Source organism: Microcebus murinus, chromosome 9, assembly GCF_040939455.1.
Source record: "Microcebus murinus isolate Inina chromosome 9, M.murinus_Inina_mat1.0, whole genome shotgun sequence".
Lineage (NCBI taxonomy): Eukaryota > Metazoa > Chordata > Mammalia > Primates > Cheirogaleidae > Microcebus > Microcebus murinus.
The window spans coordinates 98,238,111-98,254,559 of NC_134112.1; the positions used below are offsets into that span (position 1 = coordinate 98,238,111).

The 16,449-nt window shown below is 47.3% G+C and overlaps 1 protein-coding gene across 3 annotated transcripts; it reads right to left on the minus strand.

Moving 5' to 3' along the window:
• Positions 1–943: 943 nt before the first annotated feature.
• ABCF2 (ATP binding cassette subfamily F member 2) lies at positions 944–13,647 on the minus strand. 3 transcript variants are annotated; one of them, XM_012786196.2, is made up of 15 exons: positions 13,543–13,647; positions 12,677–12,875; positions 11,094–11,306; positions 10,257–10,439; positions 10,003–10,174; positions 8,750–8,845; positions 6,803–6,905; positions 5,477–5,572; positions 5,167–5,286; positions 4,992–5,081; positions 4,499–4,609; positions 3,006–3,068; positions 2,655–2,783; positions 1,890–2,093; positions 944–1,261 (listed from the first exon to the last, which is right to left on the minus strand). In XM_012786196.2, the coding sequence occupies exons 2-15, from the start codon at positions 12,831–12,833 to the stop codon at positions 1,124–1,126; spliced, it is 1,875 nt and encodes a 624-aa protein (XP_012641650.1). In that variant the 5' UTR covers positions 12,834–12,875; positions 13,543–13,647; the 3' UTR covers positions 944–1,123. The 3 variants fall into 3 exon arrangements, with proteins under 3 accessions (XP_012641650.1, XP_012641652.1, XP_012641651.1); XM_012786198.2 differs by having other exon boundaries at positions 12,677–12,897; positions 13,543–13,604; XM_012786197.2 differs by having other exon boundaries at positions 13,500–13,553.
• Positions 13,648–16,449: the final 2,802 nt, after the last annotated feature.

Here is a 16,449-nt window from a genome sequence, read left to right on the forward strand (position 1 = left end):
TGATGGCAGTGATGGCTGTGGCCAGGTAAAATAACAAAACCTCCTGTATCCCAGCAGGAACAGTGGCTCACAGACCTTCATGTGAAAATGCAGACTCCTGGAGTAGATGGGTCTGGAGCTCAGGAATCTGCATTTTTAACAAGCATCCCAAGCATTGAGGTGCAGGTGGTGACAGGAGAACCTCAGATCACACTCCGAAAAACATGCTCCAGGACAGTGGTTCTCAAAGTGCAGCCCTCAGACCAGCAACATGAGCGTCCCCTGGAAGCTTGTTGGGAATGTTAACATTCCGGTCTCACCCCAGACCTACCGAGCCGGAACCCTGAGAGAAGACCAGCAATCTGAGCCCATGGGCCCTCCAGGTCGCTCTGATTCACGTGCAGTGTGTGAACCATAGGCCTGAGGAAAGGCACAACTTCCATCAGCAGAACGAGAGGGTTCTTCCAGTTCCTATGGACTAGTCTTCAGTCCCCATCGGCCCACTGACTCCGGCCCCAGCTCTTGCCGAGGGGAAGTGAAAGTTGACACTGCAGGGAGGAGAAGGTGGCCCCAGAGAACTGCGAAGGAAGGTAGGGACCATGGCTTCCTCTTTATTTATTGGACGCTTTGTAGATGCCACTCAGGTCTAAAAGTTACAGTTAAATAATTATTTAAAAACTGACCAGGACTGAGGCCCTGGTCCAGAGCTCCAAACCAGAAGCAAAAAGGAATAGGGGCGGTGGGCTGGGGGGTATTCCTCCAACATCACCAAAACCCAGAAAAGGAGGATCCTGAGCTCCTTCACGGGCCAAATCCAGGGCTCGGGCCCTTGGCTAACCCTCAGGTGCCTCTGGCTGTGTCACACTGAGGGCAAGGTAACCAGCAAGGGGCTGGAGGGAACAGCCAGCCGAGTCCAGACATGGACAAACATAACTGGAAGGAGGACAGGAAACGGACAGGTACTGTCCAGCTGGAGATAAGATAACAGAGTGCAGCTAAGGCAGGTGGAGGGGCGGGGAGAGGCTGGGGGAGCAGTACTGCAGCAGTGCAGGAGTGTAGCCCCAGGGTCCTGTCCTGAGCAGCTGGTCAGGGTGGCAGCTGTTAGTCCCAGATGGAGCTCCTGACCCGAGCCCAGGCAGAGGGCTCACACATTATGGGTCCTCTTGGTGAGCTGGGGCTCCTCATCCACCAGTTTGGACTTGAGGTGCTCCTTGTAGGCCAGGATGTCTCCAGGCCACTTGGTGATTGTCTGCTTCTCACAGACCCAAATTTCCTGTGCGACCTAGAAAGCAGATCCCACTTAGGGCTTCTGGGAAGAAACCGCCATCATCTCCCTGCCCCACCCCCAACCATACACAGCTCACTGTTTCACCCTCTCTACGTTCTGTGGATGGTCTAACCCAAGGGTACCATAACCAGCAAGTTGCAGAGCCTTCCAAGCCGGGAACTGCGCTGTGTCACTCCTACTGCCAGTTCCCTGGCAGGGTCTAGATTTACCAGAGGCTTCCTTTTCTACAACTCTCATCTCACCCAAAGCTTCAGAGAAGGACCAGTAGCTTTTTCTCCAATGACTGTGGTAACCCTCTGTCTAAGCCCAGTCCTCAGAATACTATTTTTGGACTGAAGAATCTTGGTAATAGTACAAGTACCCTGTTCTCCACCCAACTCTTTTCCCCACTGGGCCAACAATGCCGAACTGGTTCACATCCCCGAACAGCTACTGAAAGTGTTTCAGTTAAGGCTTTTTAAATTAGCCCCAAAGAGCCATAAGATCCAGTTTTTACCCCCCTATCTATACCAAGCCCCTTAATTCCGTACACAGGTATCATGCGCCCTCCACCTGCCATGACTGTGTTCCCAGCCTCCTCCTGGACGCTCTCCGCTGTGCCTCCACCCTGCCAGGGCCTCACCTGCTGAATGAGTCTGAAGTCATGGCTGACTAGCATCATGCCACCCTCAAACTCATTGATGGCGTCTGCCAGGGCATCGATGGTCTCAATATCCAGGTGATTGGTGGGCTCGTCCAGGAAGAGCATGTGGGGGTTCTGCCAGGCCAGCCAGGCCAGACACACTCGGCACTTCTGCCCATCCGACAGGTTCCGAATTGGGCTCACCTGAGTGGAACCGTGACATGCACAGAACTTTGTGTTATCTCTGCCACACAGCACAGCTCATCTCTCCCTGGCTTCTCCTTCAGTATTGCCATTTTACAAAAAAAAAAAAATGAGGCTCAGAAAGACCCCAGATCACCCTGCAAGATAGTGGCATGGCCACTAGTCTCTTGAGGCCTGAAAGAGATACATCTGGAAACCTGAAGCCTTTGCTCCAAGGCCATACCTCTTACTCTCTTGGCACTTAAATCTTAATGAATTAGAGCAATCAAGGGAATCCTCAGTTCTAGACCTGAATCCAGGAATTTGTTTTCTAGGCTACAAGTTCTTTGCCCTCAAGCGCTACGGTGCAAGGGCTTGTCAGAGACTGGCACGCTATCCTTCCCCCCACAATGAGACCCAAACACTCCATTCCATAACAACCTAAAGGAAAGGCAGTGGGCTCTTCAGAGGGGACTTCGAGATAGCTTCCAAACCTTGGTTGCCAAGACATAGTGTCCCCTGACCCATCCAGCCATGGTCTCCCAGCTACAGGGGGTTCTTCCCACACCATCCTCTACTGACCTGTTGCTTTCCAGTGAGGCCATATCGCCCAATGATCTTCCTCATTTCTTCCTTCTCCTTGATCTCCGGGTAGCACTTCATCATGTACTCCAAAGGCGAGAGATCTAAGTCCAGCTGCTCTTGCAAATGCTACAGGAAACATGGAACCCACCAGTATGACTGGGTCTGCTGCTTCAAAAGGAGCCCCACCGGGTAACTCTACTTCCACCCCAGGCCCCTGTTCGAGATTCAAGGAGAAGCAGTTGGAGTTGCTTAGGCTGGAATTCCTGGGGGGAGGCTGGCTGGACTCAGCCAGATGCAGCCCCTTCCCACACCTGGGCAACTCCCCCGACCCCCAACCCAGGCCTGTACCTGATGGTAACGTCCTATTTTGACATGAGAGTGTTTCCGGATCATCCCGTCTGTGGGTAGTAACTGGGAAGGAAAGAGTAATAAGTGGAAACGTAAGCACGAGAGAAAGGAAACCTGGTCAAAACAAAGGCACAGCAGGCAAACAAATGTACGTCTGCACCGAACAAGACTCACACAACTTCCTAAACACATGTACGTCACCAACTCACACACTGCTATTCTGGCCACTCTGAAAATATTCAGTAAGATACACTAAAACAGATGTTCTCAGAGGAGGCAATGACACCATTTATTAAGTAGTTGTGAAATGTCTACTATGGAGTGTACTATACTGTGTAAGAAAAGACTTGGATGTATTAATAGGTGCAACAGACATTTTTAAAAAAGACATACAGTTAAGTCCTCGCTTAACATTGTTGATAGGTTCTTGGAAACTGCAACTTTAAGTGAAATGACATAAGACAAAAGCAGTGCTACCACAGGCTAATTGACATAGACAAGAGTTAAGTTTCTACGGCATATTTCTGGTCAAAAACCACCGAATGTCTAAATAAAGACCCAAAACACTTGTAATATTAAACAGTGAAATAACTGAGCTATATACACATTTAAGAAATGCATGTATGTATTTCTTAGTGTATTATACAGATTAATAAAAACAAGTAAGATAATTACCCAACTTTTGGTGAATGAGTGAGTGATGGTGGGGGTAGCGGTGGGGGTTAAATCAGGGAATAAATGTTTGCAAAGCAGAAACTGTAAGGACACCTCCCACCACCACACAGTTCACATGATCACAAAGATGGGGGCTTGCTGAGCACTTTCATACCACATCGTTTGCTGTTGTGCTTTTGTATGATTATTATATACTTTACAAATTTCTATTTTATAGTAATTTATATTTATTCATTTATATTTCAACCTGCTTATTCCAGGTTTGGGTGGCAGGTGGCTGGAGCTTGTTCTGGCAGCTCAGGGCACAAGGCAGGAACCAGCCCTGGACAGGACACCATGCATCGAAAGATGTGCTCACACCCCCCTGCTCGCACGCACCATTCAGACACCAATTAGCCTGACGGGCGCAGTATTGGATGTGGAAGGAAAGGGAGTATCCAGAGAAAACCCACGCAGACTTGAAGAGATCGCGTCAACTCTGCAGACAGTGGCCCCAGCCAGGAACTGATTTTTTCCCTCATTAACAGTATCACAACACTGAATGAAATGACATGCCAGAACCTGCCGTATGTCTAAATGCACAGATGTTCCTGTATTGTACATGCTGGCTGAACACGAAAATGCTCAGGCACGTTCACGTATTCACACTCACTCTCTCTCTTGCTTAGACTCCCCCCACCCCCACAACCCCTCCACAAGGCTCACTCACCACCTGGACACTCTGGTCCTCCAAAGTCATGGCCCCTGCACAACTCCCCTCCCCTTAGAGACGCAAGCACCCACTCTAGGAAGGAATCACACCTCCCTTGGCATCCTACCTCTCCAGTTAGCAGCTTCAGAAGAGTTGACTTCCCTGCTCCATTGGGCCCTACCAGAGCCACTCGTGTGTCGAGGTCAATACCAAATTCTAGATTATTGTAGATGCAAGGCTGAGGTGCGGATGAGAGAGACAGACACAAGGCTAGAGTATGGATCTATTCTGACCTGCAGACCAAGCCCCCTGAGTCCCCAAACACCCATGGAGGAAGGGGAAAGGGGGAGGGGCAAGTGCTCCCATAGCAGACCCACCCACTGCCTCAAACCCGCCAATCCAGCCCAACAGTTCTCTTTCCAAGTACGAGGAAGGGACAGCATAAGTCCCTGGATGAGGCACCCCAACTCCCACACTTGGAAACCCCCACACCACATGGGTTAGCAGGGTGGTCAGCACAGAACAGGAGGGGCTCCCACCAGTCGACACTCACCCTATAAAACACACCCAGCCTCCCGCCCCACAAAGGCACTCACGCACATGCCCTGGCCTGAACTTACCCCGTCTTTTGTATACTTGAAGCTCACATTTTGCACCATAATGACGGGTGGAGGGATCTTACCACATGGTGGGAAATAAAACGACAGTGTCTAGGAAGAGAGGGCATATGTCAAGTTGGTTCCTTTCTTATCCACTTCGTCTTAGGCCACTTGACTCCACCCAATCAGATCCCACCTTGTCGCTCACGACCCTCTCTGTGAGTCCTGATGCCATCATTTTCTGCAGTGTCTTCTCCTTGCTCTGGGCCTGCCGGGCCAGCTTGGCACTGCCATGACCAAACCTAGCAATGTAGTTCTAGAAGAGACCAGAAAGGGGGCTTGGAATATATGCAGGTGCTAAACAAACTCACCTTCAATCTGGGGTGAAAAAGGATGACCACACTTCCTCCCAACCTCCTCCAGCACCCCAACCCCCCGCAAATGCCCTTGTCCCCCTCCCTGCTTGCTTCAGACAGGAGAGCGTGAGCCAGCTCCCCAGTCCTCACCTTCATGTGCGCAATCTGATCTTGCTCCCAGTGGAACCTCTTCATCTGGTTCTCTTCCAGCTCCAGCCGTGTCTTCACGTACTGGTCGTAATTACCCTGCGTGGAAATGTGCCAGGCAAGGCGGGCAGCTTAAACCTAGATTTCAATCCTAGCTTCCAACTCAGAGTTCAGGGGTGAGGGATGGCAGGGACTGACCCTGGTGCTAAGGCTATGCAGTGGGAAACAGGAAGTGCATTATAGAAGACAGCAGAACCCAGACCCTGAGATCTCTTCAGTTCTGTGCCTCTCACTCAGCCCACACACGGCCAGGCTCCTGATCAGATTCTCAGGTTAGCCAGAAAGACGCACAGCTTTGGGAACTGCCCTGGAAACCATCACGAGGCTCAGAGCCTTCCAACACCACCCCTACCACTCCCCAGCCCTGGAGGCTGAAGCTCTTCAGACTGTAAGAGCTGCCCCAGGTGGGAAAACAGACCAGTCAGACTTAGAACCTGACAAACCCCACATAATCGGACTGCCACAATTTCTATCTACAAAAACAAACAAATCCCAAAAACAAAATTGGACTAAAGCTAAATACCCATCAAAAAGAGTAGCAAATAAGTTGCAGGCTATCTACACAATGAACTACAGTGCAGTCACTGAGAAATATGTGGTGGCCTTACATATATTCATATGGAAAGCAGTCTAAGATACATTAAATTTAAAAAGCAACCTACAAAATACAATGATTATTAATATTGCAACTGTTTAAAAAGAAAAGGATATGTGTATAAATGAAATTTTCTACAAATGCTTGCAAGTACTTAGGAAATGCCTAGAAGGCTATATTATGCAACTATTAATACTCCCATAGTAAGTATTACTGTGAATGAAGAGGATTGCTATTGTTCATTTTTTAAATTTTTTGAAATATAAAAAAAAACGAAAAAGCAACACACAATAGTGAGGTGTGAGATCCTGACTCTCATTCTCCTGTGGCCATGGACAGAGGGTCAATGTGTGGACTCTTGTAAAAGCGGAGTTAAGGAGACATGTGAGAAGGTGGAGGGGAGCAGGGCCTGCCTGGGCACCAAGAAAAGCAACTTCTTTGCCTTGAGGCAAACATGCACCAAACCTATGCACAGGCTACCAACCCATGGCCTATGGTCTGAAAGCAATGACTTTGGGACTAAAATAAAACAGACTGCAGAATGCCTCATCCATATCTTTTTATAGCAATAGATGAAAAGAGCTGTCAGCTAAGTCTGCTTTTTTCTTTTAGAAGGAGAACTTCAGAGAATTGGTAAGCATAGATTACTGTGGGAGAAGTTGAGGCCTACTCACCGTATAATACTTCAGTTTCTTGTTGTGCATGTGAATAATGTTGGTACAGACACCATTCAGAAAATCCTGGGAATGGGAGACGAGGACCAAGATGCGCTTAAAACTACAAAGACAAAGAACCAATCAGGGAGGAGCTCAAAAATGAGAGAGCTGACAGCAGGTGAACTGAGAGTCAGGTCCAAAAACCTTCATCCTTTCCCATCCTTACACCTAAGCACCTTTTAGATGTATCATCCAATTCCTGCTGTCAATAAGCACCTAACCACCACAACACAATCCATCTGTAAGGGTACCTAGATGCCTTTCTTTTTTTTTGAGTCTCACTCTGTTGCCTGGGCTAGAGTGCCGTGGTGTCAACCTAGCTTGCAGCAACCTCAAACTCCTGGCTCAAGTGATCCTACTGCCTCAGCCACCCAAGTAGCTGGGACTACAGGCATGCACCACCATGCCTGGCTAATTTTTTCTATATATTTTTAGTTGGTCAATTAATTTCTTCCTATTTTTAGTAGAGACGGGGTCTCGTTCTTGCTCAGGCTGGTTTCGAACTTCTGACCTTGAGCGACCTACCCACCTCAGCCTCCTAGAGTGCTAGGATTACAGGCGTGAGCCACCTTGCCTGGCCTAGATGCCTTTCAAAGTGTGGTGATACAGCCTCAGCTTCCTCAATCTTCCATTCCAGATTTCAACAGAATAGGGTTAAGATGGTAACAACGGTCGTGGCAAAAGGAAAAGTGTATGTACACAAATACACCTATGAACATATCCAAAACTGTGAGTGGGAAGAACCAGAATAGATTCAAGAAAAAACACAATTCTTTTCTTTTCGAAAGAAGGTAGGTCACTGTATCACTAAAAGCCTTCTTTTAAAGTTGGTGCAATATTCCAGCTTATTCAGTTCTTTCGCTATGGAAGGACCATGACCACATCGGCCATATTTTCTTTTATCACTGCACCATGATCTTAGAAAATGGGAGACCCCCTTTCTATAATGTACATAAATACAATAAAGAAAAAATGGTGTCTTTAGGCTGAGTGGTGGCTTGCACTTTGGGAAGCCAAGGCGGGAGGATCACTTCAGGCCAGGAGTTCAAGACCAGCCTGAACAATATAATGAGACCCTGTCCCTAAAAATAGAAAAATGAGTTGGGTGTGGTAACATGGCACCTGTAGTCCCAGCTACTCAGGAGGCTGAGGCAGGAGGATCGCTTGAGCCCAGGAGTTGGAGGCTGCAGTGAGCTATGATGCTGCCACTGCATTCTAGCCTGGGCCACAGAGCAAGACTCTGTCTCAAAAAAACAAAACAGGCTGGGCGTGGTGGCTCACGCTTGTAATCCTAGCACTCTGGGAGGCTGAGGCGGGCGGATTGCTCAAGGTCAGGAGTTCAAAACCAGCCTGAGCAAGACCCTGTCTCTACTATAAAAATAGAAAGAAATTAATTGGCCAACTAATATATATATATAAAATTAGCCGGGCATGGTGGCGCGTGCCTGTAGTCCAGCTACTCGGGAGGCTGAGGCAGTAGGATTGCTTGAGCCCAGGAGTTTGAGGTTGCTGTGAGCTAGGCTGACGCCATGGCACTCACTCTAGCCTGGGCAACAAGCGAGACTCTGTCTCAAAACAAAACAAAACAGAACAAAACAAACGAAAACAAAAAAAGAAAACCCAACAACAATAAAAACCAAAAACCAAAAATATTGTCTTAATAAGGATGCTCTATTGGAAAAAAACAATTTTTTTTAAAGGTTCCACATATTTCAGACCCAACAAAAACAATCAAACAAAAAGGCCAGCCCTAAAGGTGCTCACCACTTGTTCAAGCTAGCCTTTACTCTGACCTTCCTTAGTTCCTTTTCTCACTGCTCTGAGTTCAGTGCAGTTTCTGGGTATCCATTTTCTCGACTCCCCCTTTGAGACCTGCCCACTCCCATTCCCCATCCCACCTCTTACGTTTTTAGTTCTTCTTCCAACCATACACAAGCATCTAGGTCCAGATGGTTGGTGGGCTCATCCAGGAGCAGCATGAAGGGCCGAATAAAGAGGGCTCTGAAGGACAGGAAAGGAGACAGAGGCACCTCAGTATAATGGACATGACACAGGACTGGACTGGCTTGCCTGCTACATGCAACTCTGGTCAGGCCTGGCTGAAGTCCTGAAATCAATTCTAGGTTCCATACCTAGAGGGAAAGGGAGAACTAGGAGAGAAACCAGAGATGAAGAGCAGAGATTAAAGAGAAGAAAACAAGGCTCAGAAGTGCAGGAATGTGGTTTGGAGATAAAGCTTTAAAAGTCCTCATGAGTCTGCAAGTCTTGTACATTGAGGCTAGTGACCATGAGCAAGATGAAAGGATACAGAGAAAATAAACTGCTAAAACAAAAATCATTCAGGTCAGACCTACTGGTGAGACTGTCAGACTCTAGCAAGGAGCCCAAAAATGTTCTTTTTTTAAAACTGAAACCTCAAGATGGGAGAAGCAAGGGATAGACTCTAAAGCTCTGGTTCCCAAATCTGTATTCATCACATGTGGGGAGCTTGTTAAAAGTAAGATTTCTGGAAACCAAACTCCAGCATTCTGATTGCATAAAGCTGAAGTAGAGGCTGGGAAATCTGTGTTTTCAAAAGCTCCCTAGGTGAACCAGAGGCAGCTAATCCTTGCCAGCATGTGGAACCACTGCTCTCATGTTCTAAGGCATACACAAGCAACTTTCTAGAACAGTGGATCAAGTCTTATAAATTTACTTCACAGAGAATGGTGGGGTAAGAAATTACCTATTTAACTAGGGACTTTGGGGAGAATGCTGGTCTACAGAAATTCTCTTTGGGTCTAGGCCACAGAGAGTAAAAAGGACAGATACCAAACATTTTATCTTTAAAGCAAGAATTAGCAGCACTGAAGCACAAAAAGGGTGGTAGGGGAGTGAGGAGGAAAGAAACAGACCTACTCTACCATTTTACCTAGGACTACCCTAGGATTCTTAAACCCTGTGCTGGGAAGCCAACAGAGCATAGAGCCATTCTTGGCGCTTCAGCCAGGAAGCTCACTCTCTAGCTCACACACACCACCCCCCTCTCCATACTGTCCATGTCTGTGTCTCAACTGGCACTTACTATTGACCCTATTCCAAATAGTTCCACTGGAATGGACACTCAACCCTGAGTGAGATGGGGAGCTACTGGGGTGGGGAATGAGGTAGGGACTCACCTGGCGAGGGCAACCCTCATCCTCCAGCCCCCACTGAAGTCTTTTAGTTTCTTGCGCTGCATGGCAGGTGTGAAACCCAGTCCATGTAAGATCCGCGAGGCCCTCATCTCCGCCTTGTCGGCATCCAGTTCCTCCAGGCGCTCGTAGAGCTCCATGAGCTTCTCACACTCCGCTGTGGGCAGTGTGTGGCCATGAGGTTCCCTGGGGCTTTCCTGGGAGGAAGCCTGCCCCCACCCCCAGGTCTGGAGCCCTACCGTCCTCGTGAGCCAGCCGCTCAGCCTCCCTCTCCAGCATGGCCCGCTCTGTATCGACTTCCATCACACACTGTAAGGGTGTCTTGTCACTAGGGGGCATCTCTCGAGTCAGATGGTAGATGTCAATGTGCTCGGGGATGGGTACTTCACGTTTCCCGATAGCAGAGAGCAGCATGGACTTTCCTGAGCAGGGAAAGAAGAGGTGCATCGAATTCCCTGTAGTCCCTCTCCACCATTCCTCCTCTCCAGTCAAGTCAGGACCCCATCCTTTTTTCTGAGTACCTTTCTTCCCTTCATCCAAATCCTGCTAACCCCCATTCCTGGGATACATTTCCAACTTTCCTCCAATCCTTGCCCCACCTCTCCTCCGTGAAGTCCTTTGTCTTTACAACAGCTTCATGCACCTCTGCTCCACCAACGTCTCCAGCACCTATTGTCTATGTGTGGTACAGGTTGCGTATCCCTAATCCGAAAATCCAAAATGCTCCAAAATCTGAAACTTTTTGTGGGCTGACATGATCCTTAAAGGAAATGCTCAGAGCATTTCAGGGTTTGGATTTTTGGATTAGCGATGTTCAGCCAGTAAGAACAATGCAAATCCGAAAAAATCTGAAATCCGAAACACTTCTGGTCCCAAGCATTTCAGATTCATGGATGTTCAACCTGTACTTAACACATAATGCTCTGTTCACTAGTTCCTTTTCCCTGGGCCTATCTAGTCTCCCATCCATACTGTAAATTCTTTGCTTTTTACGCAGCTGGTGCTAAATAAATACTTGCTGAGTGGCAGATGAGACAAGGAGAGATACCTCCCACCTCGCCTTCCAAGGGCCTCACCAATTCCATTTAAGCCAATGAGGCCATAACGACGGCCTGAGTTTAATTCCAGTTTGGTGTCACTGAGTAGCTCTTGACCATGAAAGGTGAGTGAGAGGTTGATAATGTGGACATCAGTACTGTTGGGGTGAGAGGCCAGGACACCAGTGACAGCTCGAGCAGCAGCTTTCTTCATCTCAAAGTCCTCTAGCTCCTTGGTCAGCAGATCTACTTCTGAGGACAGAAAAGCAATTTAAAAAGAGGGCTTTCAAAGAGACTCAGTTCTCACACAGAGGAGTGTCCTGAAGGATGAGGCTCAGATCCTGCTAAGCAGACTCAGACATTTCACAAACTATACCCAGTGCCACCGACACAGAGCTGCCAACACCATGCTTTTCTTGAATACTTTTCACTTTACAGCCTGTCCTGTTAATTCTCTTGTCCTTGTTTTGTCCTCTTGTGTCCCTGTTCACTCCCATCATTCTTAACTTCCCACCCTCCACTACTCTGGCTAGGAATAAAACTTCCCCACTGCCTGACTTTATGTCTCAATCATTTTTTAACTCCTTCTTTTCTGAATTCCTGTCTGTCTGTTATAATTTGCATGACTAATTCTGCTTTCCTCTTCAAACATTTATTTAGTGTCTATTTGCAAGGCAGGTCATAAAAAATATTAACCCAGATATGGTTTCTGCACTCAAACATCAAACAATTTACATGAAGAAACAGAAGATATAACATAAAAGGTAAGTAACACAGTGAGATATAGTGAATGGGGTATAGTGAATAGAAATATTACTGGGGTCAGGTTTCACTGAGAAAGGCTTTGCTATCTGGAGCTGGCTCTTGAGAGAAATGTCAAATGTAGCTAACACAAACATTGTGGTATTAGAACTTAGTGTGTAAAAGGACAGAAATATGGTGACGATCCAAGAGACAATAAATAGTCCGGTGGAACAGAAGGCCTGTTTAAGGAGTTTTCAAGGGCAAAGAAGAAGGCTGGGATTAGATTGCCAAGGACGTGGAATATTTTTTACCACACATTGCCATGTTTCCCCATCTAGACTGTAAGTTATCGGAGGGCAAACTTTGTTTACAGTACCTCAGTGTATAGCACAATTTCTAGCACTTGAGAAGTACTCAATAAATATTTCTCAAAAATATAAATAACAGAAAGGCAGCTCTTTTCCAGGAAAAATCTATAAAACAATTCATAAGTTACTCTCTTGTTAGTATAGTCACTACCCCTGTGAGGAAAAGGGTATAATGTGGCAAAGAGCTTGGCACACTGGCCACCATGTGTAGAAATAGAAACTGAGAAAGGGACAGGGAACTGACCTCCCCTTAGTCTAATAGAACAGCAAGGCGGTCCAGCAACCGCCATATTTGCTTACCACTGAGTATATGAGAACCTTGTGTTTAGTTTCAGTGATCAATAACAGGGTGGCAAAAACTCCAACTTTATTGCTTTGGTTCATCATGAACAGTTTCATGGCACCAGATATATTCTCCATTGCCCCCCGGCATCAAGATTCTGACTCTGGCTGGGGCTTGCTTTAAGTCTTTGGAACCAATCCCAGGAACTCACCCCTCCCTCAATTCACCTGTAGTCTCTCTGCCATTGGCCTCATTTTTTTCCTCTGCCACCTGTGGTTCTGTTACTGCATCTCCGTTTTCTTCATGTCCCTTTCTGGGCCGCTGGCGAGCTTTGGCAGCTTCCTTCTTTTTGGCTGCCTTCTTCTTGGCCAAGTCAGAGGGCATGGTGATGAACCACAGGGGTAGGTTACTCTTCTTTCAGGGAGCCTGGAGGAGGGCAAACAGATACCTCCAAACTCTAAACTTAGTGGTAAGAATGCCTGGGCCCTGCTCTTTCCCTCTCAGGAATTTTCCTATCAAGGCTCTGACGCCCTGCTCTGCCCCTGTCTAGTCTCTCTCAACTTTGTCAGAGTCTCTCAAACCAATTCTGATTCTCAGCTGCTTTCCTAATCTTAACATCTCTTCCTTCAGGCTCTATTCATCATCCCCCACGGACGGCCTCACTTTAGAAACACTCCTTCTTTCAGGGCCTCCAGTTAGGGACCAGGTTCTGCCCCTTCGCATAGGTCCCCGACTCCGGTTTCCCTACAACTTGGCGCTCCGCACTCCAGCCTGCCGCCTCTTTCCAGGCTTCCTCCTCCCGTCCGTCTCTGGCCTCTTCTCCGCCGTCCCTCTCCCATATCACCCGGCCGTCGAGCCCAGCTTCTTTCCGGGACGCACTCTTCTTCCCCCGGGTGAGTCCCCTTAGAGTCTCCACACTTGCCACCCACCGAACCTCCCCCACACCCCGCCCGTCAGCTTCTCTCCCTTGGCCCTGTCTTCCTCCTCCTCCCAGCCCCCTCTATCCCGACCCTGTCCCTCCTTCCTCGTCTCATCCTCCTTCCCCCTCACCGGCCGGCACCCTCTCTCCAAAGCGCCCCTTCCCCCAACTCACTGGGCCTCGCCGCTTGGCCTCTGTCGCAACAGAGCTGCTCCTTGAGCTCCTCCGCGTGCGGCCGGCTCACCAGCCAATCACAGGCTCGGATGGCTCTTGGCGCGCCGCCGCGCGGATTCCTGGGAAGTGTAGTCCTCAAGTCGCGGTAGCCAAGGGTGGCATCCGGCTCAAGAACTATCACGTATCCCAAACACCTCGCGGGGCCTCGTGACGTCACCAAGATGCGCGAGACTCGGAGGTTGTGTGGAGGGATTAGAGTCCAAGACGCATCTGCCCGGCGGACCACTTTGGGCACTGGAAACTGCAAGTCCCAGATTGCTCTTCGGATAAGCGGGCTGAGCCTTCGAGCCTTTACCCCACCTCTCGAAAATCTATTGAGCTATGCAGAGATACCGAGTTTATAGGGCTGCCGACCAACTCAGCCGGCAGGACGTACGACTACACTTCCCAGCACGCATCACGCGGGAGGGGGTCGAAACAATGGGAGAGGAGGAGGCCGAGAGAGGCGCTGGCAGCACCTGGGCGGCGCTGGGAGCACAATTCCTTAATGAAAGAACGGCGCTCTCATTTCATGAAACCGAAGTTTTAGAGGTTGGGCCACCGTTAAACAAACTTTTGGAAGGTTGCAAACGTTGTTTCTGAACCTTGGCCGCTTCGCCCACTTCAGAATTGTTAGGTTTTCCATCGAAGCCTCGTAAGTTTGGTGCTAAGAACCCTGAAGAAAAAATGCCCGTTTGCTGAATCTAGATTTATTATCAGTTAGCTATGACGGGCCGTGCCCGTCACTTTTCCTTTGAGTCCCACTGTTTAAAATCTCCGACTTCGCATTACATGCATTGTAAACCCCAAATTTGTAGCTTCAGATATAAGGTATGCCTTTTGTGATCCTTGTTACTTCAGACTTCTGTCCAGCGATGCCTCACCATCAGTGACACTGAAGGGAAGCAGAGGAAGCTGTTGCTCCCTGTGACTATATTCTCCAAATGTGGTACCTTTTCTCCTAGGGTCCCATGACTCTTAAAAAATGAGCTGACCCCTCCCCCCTCCCCCCATAGAAACTAGTTTTTGTCCTCAAATTTGAAGCTCCAGTGGAACTTACCTACATATAGTACAGAGATAAGCTATGCTATTTTACACTTTCATGCCTTTGAACATGCATTTTCCTAGAATACCTTCCACCAATGAAGTGCCTACTATATGTCAGGCTCAGAGATAGGCGCTGTAGTTGCAACAGTGACAAGTCACTCCCTGACGTCAAGGAGCTCACAATGAAGAAGAAACTTTTGAAAAGTAAACAGCCTGTGACACTCAGGTGGTAAGTCCCCTAAAAGAAGTGACTTCTGTGTGGCTGCTGGAGTACTTAGGTGGGGACCTCACTTGGCATAGCATAATTAAGAGCAGGAACTTGGGGGCAGACTGCCTGCATTCAAACCCTAATTCTGCCATTCACAACATGTGACCTTGGGCAAAGTACATACTCTCCTCTGTAAAATGGGAATGATAATAGTTTAAAAATATGTAGTTAAGTGACTGCAAAGCCCTTCTGTATGAAGTAAAGGAGTTATATATGGTTGTGGGTCACAGAAAAAGCACTCATTCAAGCACCTGAGCCTCCTGGGAGCATTGTCTGCAATATGCCTCCTCCTTTCGACCACATTTAAAATGCATGGTTACCAGCAGGTTACAGTTTACAGAGAATACTAACATTTATTATGCTCTTTCATTTATGTCATCATATTGAATCCCCTCTAACAAACTCTGAGGTGGATATTATTACTATTTTGCACATTCATTAAAAGCACAGACCTTTTAATAAAACAGCACTGCTGGTTGGAGGCACTGCTTGGATTTGAGGCTGAAATCTTAGGAACTCCAGCTCTAAAATGGCTGAGAGTGGCAAGGGAAACACTAGTTACTTCTCTAAATCCACCTCCATAGCAGCCAATGATGTCCGTGATTTCCTGTGAATGAACAGGTACTGGGCAGAGTCTCCCTCAGCACACAAGAATGGCTTAGAAAACTTGTTGGTCACTTAGAAGTTCTGCCCTTCCCACCCAGGGTTTGGATCCCTTGCAGGGAAAAGAACTGGGGATGAAGTGAGAAGAAATGGGGAAAGAGAAATGGGAAAATGGGAACAGGGGCAGAAAAAGAGGTAGAAAGATAGGAGAAAAGGACTGGCTAAATAATGAAAAAAAATCACAGAAGGCCAGTGCTAGAAGTAAGAACACTTGGTTTAGCCTCTGTTTAAAATATGAAGAAACTTAGACCCAAGGAAGGAAATATCTCCTTGAGAATTACCTAGGAATTTAGTAACTGGAAAGAGACTGGAATCTCTCTGTTCAATCCTGTAGCCTCCAGCCACCTGTGGCTATGGAACACACAAAATGTGGCTAGTCCAAATTGAAATAATGCTATAAGTGTAAAACATGTATCCGATTTCAAAGACTGCATATGAAAAAAAAGAATGTAAAATTTGTTATCAATAATTTTTCATATTGATTACATTTTGAAATAGTTTACACATATTTAATAATACAATAAAATATTAAAGTTAATTCCACCTGTTTCTTTTTATTTTAAAAAATGTGGCTACAAGAAGTTTTAAATTACACAGATGGCTCTTGTTTGTGGCTCGCATTATATTTCAACTGGATAGCACTGGTCTAGAAATCTTCTGACCTCTAGCTGAGTGTCCCTACTGTGTTTCACAGAGTCTCTTCTAACAAGTCATTCATTTACCACCTATCACATGCCAGTTGCTAAGAGGAAATCCAGTTGCAGTCTGAGGATAAGACCAAAACACAGGAATAACAGTGTCAGTAGGTAATGTATCAGGTGAGTTCTATCTTATATACTCCTAGAATGGTGGTTCTTAACTTTACCAGCCCCAATGTTCCCTTTTAAATA